The 8,807-nt window shown below is 53.6% G+C and overlaps 1 protein-coding gene across 2 annotated transcripts; it reads right to left on the bottom strand.

Annotated features, from left to right (window-relative positions):
• Positions 1-1,488: 1,488 nt before the first annotated feature.
• LOC119096815 (dCTP pyrophosphatase 1) lies at positions 1,489-7,527 on the bottom strand. Of its 2 annotated transcripts, none has more exons than XM_037219782.1 (4): positions 7,057-7,527; positions 6,128-6,231; positions 4,297-4,407; positions 1,489-2,361 (listed from the first exon to the last, which is right to left on the bottom strand). In XM_037219782.1, exons 2-4 carry the CDS (start codon positions 6,211-6,213, stop codon positions 2,094-2,096), a joined length of 465 nt encoding a protein of 154 aa, XP_037075677.1. In that variant the 5' UTR covers positions 6,214-6,231; positions 7,057-7,527; the 3' UTR covers positions 1,489-2,093. The 2 variants fall into 2 exon arrangements, with proteins under 2 accessions (XP_037075677.1, XP_037075669.1); XM_037219774.1 differs by lacking the exon at positions 7,057-7,527 and adding an exon at positions 6,777-6,983.
• Between the last annotated feature and the right edge of the window lie 1,280 nt (positions 7,528-8,807).

The following is an 8,807-nucleotide window of genomic DNA, read 5'->3' as shown; positions in this document are numbered from 1 at the left end:
ACTAAGGCGAATATCTGGCCTGACATGCGCCGACGCTGTCCGCAGTCACTCTACAACGACAAGTCCTCTGTGCGCTACGTCACATACCAGAACGAAGAGGACGAATGATATCCGTGAGCTGCGGGGGCCGCGCGACCGGCGCGCCCCGCAGCTCGGCGCCGGAGCCGGCCGCGAGCCGGCAAACGAGCGGGCTCCGGCCGGCGGCGGCCGCGTCTGAGGAGGGGGCGGCCGGTCGCCGCGGCGGATGGCTGCGCCGTGGCGTCCGGCCCCGTCCGGGATCAGTGCCGCCGCCGCCCGCCGCCCCCCGCCCCGCACCGGGGCTCCACCCGACGGGCTGGTTGCCTGGGGACCAATCGATGTCGTGTTATCTGTGCGCGCTAGCGCCCTAGCCTTAAGGGTCCACACGCTGTGGAGGCGGCCAGGGCGGCGTCCGCCGGGACCGCGCTCCGGACGGACGACGCGGCCGGGCCGGCGTCCCCGGCCTCGGCTGCCGACGGGGCGGACCGCCAGACACGGCCGAGCGCCGCCAGCTGCACCTCACGACCTCTGCCTCCGGCCTGCACCGCACACTTCCCACGCCCTACCCGCCGCACTCGCCCGGACCTGCCCGACTCGGCAGCGGACCCTTCTGCACGCGACACGCCACCGCGGCGCGCGCCCTCCGGCTGCCGCTCCGCCGGCAATATTGCACCAGCGTATCCTGTCTTCCAGGCGGGCACCCGTCGCCTCTACACGCTCCTATGCCGGCCGGCGACGCTTCAGTCACTCATGCTGGTGTTTGTCCAGAGACTGACGCAGAAGAAATGTTCGTCGTAGGGATGGCGCGCCTGGCAACCGCACCGGCCACATACCGGCCACCATCCCATGGATCGATACGCGTCATGAGCGTGCGCGTGGACCCCGGCTGACCAGCACACAAGATCATTCGATCTGGGCTACGATGTGCCCAAGTTATAGTCCATGTTACGGATGAGAGGCGCCTGCAGAGCTTAATTAAGACCGAGGCCACATCAGCCCATGGCATATGCACTCAGCACACGCCGCGCCCAGCTTGCTGCACTTGTAGCCCACTACCGCATCCTTTCCCGCCCGCCCAGCGCGCTCACGAGCTTGGAGGCTAGTCCTCAACCTTTGCGCCGTCCGTCTCACCGCCAAGCATCACCGGCCCGTTCAGGGAGCCTCTCAGATCGTGTCGACATGCGAGCTCCTGCTGCCAGCCCGTTCCCGGCGCGTTTCGGTGGTGGCCTGCGGCGGCGCGCCTCCACGTCGCTCGCCAGTCACAGTCGGCCCCCGTCCGCCGCCCGGCGGCTGCCCCCTGTACGCCGCCACAGCCGTGTCGAGGATGGTCTGAGGGTCCAACGATGTGCCGCAACACTGTTTATTGTTACTTGTCAACAAAACAAATCCACTAAAAACTAATAAACGGTGAAAATCCCCAACCGTGTGTAGGTCATCGCGAAAGAGGTCAGTGAGGGAACGTCGGACGCCGGAAGTCCGAACACACCAGCCGTCACCGAGTGCGTGCGTCGGGGCCATGAGGCGATCCCCATAGGACGGGACTCGGAACGAGAACCGGTGCGCAGGTGCGTGACAAACAATCTCCCGGGAAATGGATGCCGCAGAGCAACACCGGAACACAATAATAGGTGGCAATACCAGGTGGAATGTCCAACATCATGAGCATGGCTAGATCCGGTAACCGTGGGTAATCAGCCTCATGTCAAGATAATCGGAAGACAACGCGGCACTCCTGTCTCCATTCACAAAAGAGGATCAGCACTTTCCTGAGAAAAAGCCTGCTATATCAAAAGTACAGATACGTCTGCAAAACGAGGTTCCTTTCCAGCGCTAATCCTCCAATGTCAGATGACTATCATTCTAGCCTGAAGGAATGCATGCGACCTAGAGCAACCGCATCCGATGTATTGATGAACAAGATTCTCTCTTCTCTTTCTCAGCTGGATAGCAAGCGTTCCGTTCTCACAGCGGGATGCGGGCGGGTCCGATCCCCGGCTCCAGCAGGATCGCTCTCAGCCACCAGCGAGGCCGGCGTCCGAGCTGTGGCCACCCACACCCACTGCGCGCGCCGGCCGCTAGCTGCTCTCCTCGCCGTCGGGCGTCTCGCGCTGCCGGAACTCGTGGTACTCGTCGTACTTGCGGCTGTCGCCGCGCACGCGGTCGGCCGGGTACTTGCGGGCGTTGTGCGCCATCTTGCGGCTGGCGGCGGCCGGCAGGTCTACGCCGCACACGTGCGACAGCCGCACCAGGTAGAGCAGCACGTCGCTGAGCTCGTGCTCCAGCCGCTTGCGGTCCTGCTGGGACCAGTCGGGCAGCCCGGGCGCCACCTCGCCCCGCCACTGGCTGCGGCCGACAGGAGCTCGTGTCACGCACTCGGAGGCGACTCGCCGGGCGCGCACGATGCGGCCGCGGGCCGACGCAGAACCACGGCGGCCGATACATACACATGTGACAGTCACACAGGCCCAACTATGGTGGTTATCAGGCTGTAGACATGGCACACGCTACGGCCGAGTACCGACACAGAACCACGGCGGCCGACACACACACACGTGACAGTCACACAGGCCCAACTATGGTGGTTATCAGGCTGTAGACATGGCACACGCTACGGCCGAGGACTGAAGCAGAACCTCGGCGGCCGATACATACACATGTGACAGTCACACAGGCCCAACTATGGTGGTTATCAGGCTGTAGACACGGCACACGCTACGGCCGAGGACCGACACAGAACAACGGCGGCCGACACACACACATGTAACAGTCACACAGGCCCCACTATGGTGGTTATCAGGCTGTAGACACGGCACACGCTACGGCCGAGGACCGACACAGAACCACGGCGGCCGACACATACACAAGTAACAGTCACACAGGTCCCATTATGGTGGTTATCAGGCTGTAGACACGGCACACGCTACGGCCGAGGACCGACACAGAACCACGGCGGCCGACACAGACAGATGTCCAGACACACGTCACAGTCACACAGGGCGGCCTATGGTCACCAGGCGGCAGACATGGCTCGGATGGAGGTACCATGGCGCACGCCGCGGACGAGTGCAAACTCGGGTTCTTCATACACAAATAATTACACCAGCGAGGCATCACGCTTACCGGACGATGTGCCTCGTTACCAGCATTCCCTCTTTAAATCAAAATGTCGATGGCAATACCTCAACGTTAGTTCAAAGCAAAAGTGTTAACATAAACTGGATATGGCTGAAAGGTCATTTATTTCGATATACGATCGCATAGGGCAATGCCTAGAGCGCTCGCCCCAACCTCTAGGGAGTTCCAGTAAGGATTCCGATCATGATACTTCTAAGAAGCTCTTCTAGAGCTTAAACGAGCTCGCGCATATGGAAACATAGAGCTGCATTTCAGTGCACAAGTTCGTCAAGAAGAAGGGAGGCCCAGCGCACTGACCCCTCCCCCCCCCCCCCCAACCACACAGATCACACGCCCACAGACTGGACAGACGACCAGCCACTGTCACTGCTGCTCGAGCGCTGGCGCATCCCAGGCATGCGCAACAGACACGCGGCCCGCTCCCTGTGCGGTCGGCTCACACTGAGATGGGTTTATTGACACGGGTTCGCCGAGCCCATGGTAGGCACGGGCCATCTGTGCAGTGTTCAATGACACATCGCACGGTGCATCAAGCGAGCTCCGTGCCTCATGCGTACAGAGCGCGTGGGCCCGCGTACAGAGCGTGTGGGCCCGCAATTCCCCCTTCGGGTCACGTGGAACCCCGACTTCCCACAGCCATAGACTGACATGCAGAGGCGTAGGAGAACTTCGAAAGCAGCACGAGTGGCACGTGCAGCCACAGGCCGCCGGCCTGCCCAGCGAGCCGGACGCCCCAAGCACTAACCAGTGTCATCTATTGGACAAGCACGGTAAAAGCTTCTGTTAAGTCCCTCGCAGCGGCATGTACGTTTCTCTGTCACCATTTACTAATGTAGCAAACGTTACTCTCAACCGCGTCTAATGCTGACGAAGGAAGAACAATCGAAATAAACTTCCAAGACGCCATGCCCGCCATACGTGTGCCCCCCCCCCCCCCCCCGCCCCTTACATACAGCCGTTCTCTGGAAACATTCACGAAAAAAGCGCACAGCGTCCAAGCATAGTCCCACTTAAGCCCATGTGAGCCGACTGTAACCCGAGGACCCATGACCTCTGGCACGTGGCCGGAGGTTGTGGCGTGACATCTTTGACGTCCAGTGGTGGATTACTGCCATCGGAAGAGGCCCACGACGTTTGACTTACAATATTTCCGAGAGCTCTCCGACTTCGCCAACCATCGCCAGCAGCAGATTCCTTGGTGTGTGGTACTGGTTCCAATCACGCTCAGTGGCAAACTGGTTCATGCTCGCTCGCCTGCGATCCCAGTGGAGGCGGGGGAGAGTTTGGTATAGTAAGTAACAGCTTACCAGGACAGAGATGCAAGTTGAGGGGCAGCAATACAGGCTCTCATGATTTAACACTCAATGTCATCTGATGACATCAATCATGGAAAAACCAGATGAAAACACAGTACAAAGGCAGCATACCTTCAATTACGAACACGCCATCGGCGGCATGTGATCACAGAAGTCATAATGGATGTAAGAGCCATTGTCACTGTCTGGATACTATTCTGGTATAAATCAATGACTTGTTTAACTCCTATCACCATGGGACTGATGTAACTGAGCCTGACCAATGTGGTTGATAGCTAATCTTTCTTGAAAGCCTAATTGGCAAGGTGGGTTCAACAGTATGGCATGTGTGCACTAATCCATGAAGTACATCACTTGAACATTGACTGGCTGTGACCCCAACCAGGCATGAATATTTTGGTTGCTGCCTTTGCCACAGTTTCTTCCTTGTGCCAGTGGCGAATACATTAAACAAAATGACAAGGCTCTGGAGATACACTGGCTACCATAAGCCCACCTCCACCCCCTATGATGTAAGCTCCTGCCTTAGCCCGAAGCATGATATTACTGGCCTCTTGAAAGGGGTGCCACTGCCTGCCTCCTGGTCAATCACTGGCACATCTGTGCCTGGGACAGTGTTGGGCTCACTTTACTTGTAAATGGTAAATTTGTCAACACTAGGTGGCAGATTTCAATTTTTACCCTGCTCTGACTGTTGAGACCAGACTGCCAAAGAATCCTACATTCTGTCACCCTCACTGTTATGGAGTGCCAGTGACTGCAGTAACCATAGAAGCACTCAGGGGCCATGACACAGCCAAGGTTTAGACACAGGTCCCCCAGTGGGAACCAGACAGCTCTGCACTTACGTGACCCCTTCTACATATTTACTTGGACTTTTGATGTTGGGAGTGTCAGTTCTTTCTGCAGACAAAAAATCTTGGTCCCAGCTGTGCTATGGCAGGTTTTTGAGTCGGGCCTATTTTGAGGGATGTGAGGGGCAGTCATGTGGCCATTTCTCAGAATGCCATTTTGCAAAGACTCGCCTCTGTGACACCTGGTCTGGGCGAGTCATATTATAGCACAGAATGACATATAAATGCCTCTGTGGTTAGGTGGAGCTAAAAGGCCTGGAAAAATCTGAGTACTTGCTTAGCAGGTACTCTGAGAGCAAAGCCACTCCAGGACACAATTTCAAATAATCCATATTAAGTATTGACTAAATACAAGAGGCCATAATGCATTTACCTTAAATAAAATAGCTACAACTGAACTACAATTGACTAAAAGGCTTGCGTACAATTGTCCTACAATTTATGCCATTACACATTCAATAATTCCACTTGTGGTTGTGAACATACATGGTACTGCAACCAGGGGACATGATTCATCAGCTTTAAGATGGTCCTTTCTGATGAAGCCTATTAAGGCTCGACAAGTACGGGCCGGGCCTGGCCATCCCGCTGAAACTCTATGATGGCTTTAACTAGGACCACCCAGACTGCTGCTTTGCTCAACACCACCTCAGTGCTGTATCCAGGATTTGAGCCAAAACCATTTATGTACAATTTGTGTCCAATGCAATCCATAGACAGCTTCAAGAACCTTACCCAATTCTCACAGCAAAGGAATATAAAAAATAACAGCTTGATTTAAATGATTTCCAGTCCAGCACTTACAGGTCTTCCAGTGTTGGAGTCTCAGAGAAATTGAAGGCTGTGGATCTTTCCTGCCCATTTGCAGGATCTTCCCCTCCTGTTGCCATCAGTTTTCCTCTGTGGATCTGGAAGAAACCCATTCACACACAGAATTATCAATCCTTATGTGGCACCATGAGCCAAATAAGCCTGTTCAACAATGTGGCTTATCAAGAGCATCACCTTGGTGACATACATGTGGCTATGCAGCATGACCACCTTCCTTTCACTGCCAGTATTGACAGCCAAGCTAGATTAAATAGCAGCTCTTGGCAGCCATTTGTAAAACACTGAATATTTCACATTAATACAGTAGGCAGTTGATGACTGGGTGGCTTTGGAGTGGATGGACATAAGCAGTGGATGGATTTAAGAGCTGATGGACTTTGGAAAGGATGGACTTTAGGGTGCATGGACATAAGTGGTGGATGAACTTTATGCAGACTAGACCTTGCAAACTAGTAATATTTGCCCTGAGAAGTGACTCATAAAAAATACCTAAACCCTGCATTCTGTGCACTGTGAACTTTGTTTCTTAAATCCTGTCTGAAGCAGCAACCCTCCTACATCCAAAAATGATATTTGGCCGACGTGAAGAAAGAAGGCAACTATGGTCACTCTGTCCACTTACCCTTCACCCTGGGCTGGTGTCAGGTCTGGTGCATGTGCGAAGACCCGTGCAAAGCTAGCTTGTGCAAGACCGCGCAGGTTTATCAAACCCAGTCCCTCGCAACCAATGTGTATTTGTTGTTATCAGCAGCCAGCGCTTTTTCCTTATCAACCTGCGCGGCTTTCATTCGCTGATTCCACGAGGCAAGAGCCCGGGGGGGGGGGGAGCGCTAAACAGTCAACCAGACCTGTTGACAGCCCGATACTCCAACCCCATGGCACCGACCGACATGAAACCTTACCTTTTCGATGCCGATTAGTCGATAACGTAACCTTTCCAAAATATGATGACTGAGTCAGCTCAAACATCACCAAAAATACGAAAAACCGGAAAATAGGTACTCCGACAACCCTATGCTCCGATGCTGTAGGGCCGCGTTAGCAAGAAACCTCCCCCAACTGATGTGTCTTGGTCAACACGCTACCCTTTCCAGAACATCATGACCTTACGTTAGGTCAAAGGCCACTAAAAACGCCCAAAGCCACCTGAAACAGTTCGCAGACAATCCCATATCCCGAGCCTATCACACCGTTCCCCATGACACTTTCACCGATGGATGCGCCATAGCCGACATCCCGATGTTTCCAGAAGATGGTGGCCTTCAGCTAGGTCAAAGGTCACCAAAAAACGCCCACAACCACATGAAATTAGTTTGCAGACATCTTCGTGCTTCGACCACACGTGACCGATCAGCATGAAATCTTCGTCAATCGACGCGTCATAGTCAATATCCCAATCTTTCTAGAATACGGTGACCTTGGGGCGGATCGAAGGTCACCAAAAACGCCTAAAGCCACCCAAATTGGCTGCAGACAACCCAAAGCTCCGAGCCTATGGCACCGATCAGCGTGAAATTTCTGCCGATCGATGCGGATCATAGTTGGTATCTCATATCATTCCTAGATCGTGGTAACCTTGAGTCATGTAAAAGGTAATCAAAAACAGCCAAAACCACCTGAGATTAGTTTGCAGACAACCCTATGCTCCGAGCCTATGGGCCCAAACCCTTACTATGCCGGCTTCAAACCGGCTCAAAACCCCTGCTAAGGTTTCGTACTGATCTGTCCCGTCCGCTGGGAGCATGCGGTTGTCTGCAAACCTTTTGATGAAGGTTACATCAAAACGTTTGAGCCTGCGCGCTAAAAATTGAGGGAGCAAGGACAACGATGGTTTGGGTTGCAGCTTCCGTAAAGCCAAACAGCATTGGCCACTGCAAGTAGCACCACGCGCCTCGCGCGAGAACGACGGCCATGAAATAATGGCTCCAAATATCTTTCAAATGAATTCGCACCGTTCAAATATAAGACTGGGCGTATCCTTTGTGAAATTTCGAGGTTGTTCTTTGTACAAATGAGCAGCTACAGTAATGCAAAAAAATAGAGATTCTACCTTTACCCTCCCAGTTCCATCACCAGACCCTAGCCAGCACCATTTCGCGATACTGTAAATGCCAATCCGTTATTAAGATAGATCTCAAAATAGCACCGGCGAAATCTATACCCGGACTTCTTTCTGAACGTACGATTTGATGCTCTAAACTGTTCAAAGGTACTTGTCTCGGACGCATCATCATTTTCGATCACCCGTTAACCACGGATAGAATCACCACAGGGCCGACGGTATGCAGCATGCGGAGGCTGCAACGATTGGCGCGAGTTTTTTGCTAGTATACGCGAGCGCGCATGCTTAAAACTACGTACATAATTTGTGTCACTGATCGATTCTGACTGAATTCCAGACGAACACGGCTTGGTCAAGTTGATACAAATGGTGACTTATTTTGATTCACGCAAGCTACAGTCGCGGGGTCAGTTATGTTATGTAACGTAACAGATATGTTACGGGGTCCGTAACATATCTGTAGGACCCAGATAAAAATTGTAACGAATCTTCTGAGATATATCGGCATAGAAAGAGTCCTCCAGACTAATGCAAAATGGAGAGCGCCGACAACTGATTTCATGCAATCGTTAAAACATGGTTTCTTCAGTT

Source organism: Pollicipes pollicipes, unplaced genomic scaffold, assembly GCF_011947565.3.
Source record: "Pollicipes pollicipes isolate AB1234 unplaced genomic scaffold, Ppol_2.1 Scaffold_2181;HRSCAF=2548_pilon_pilon_pilon, whole genome shotgun sequence".
In the NCBI taxonomy this organism is placed as follows: Eukaryota; Metazoa; Arthropoda; class Thecostraca; order Pollicipedomorpha; family Pollicipedidae; genus Pollicipes; species Pollicipes pollicipes.
The sequence above is the reverse complement of the archived record's forward strand: the minus strand, read 5'-3'. Positions and strand labels throughout refer to the sequence as shown.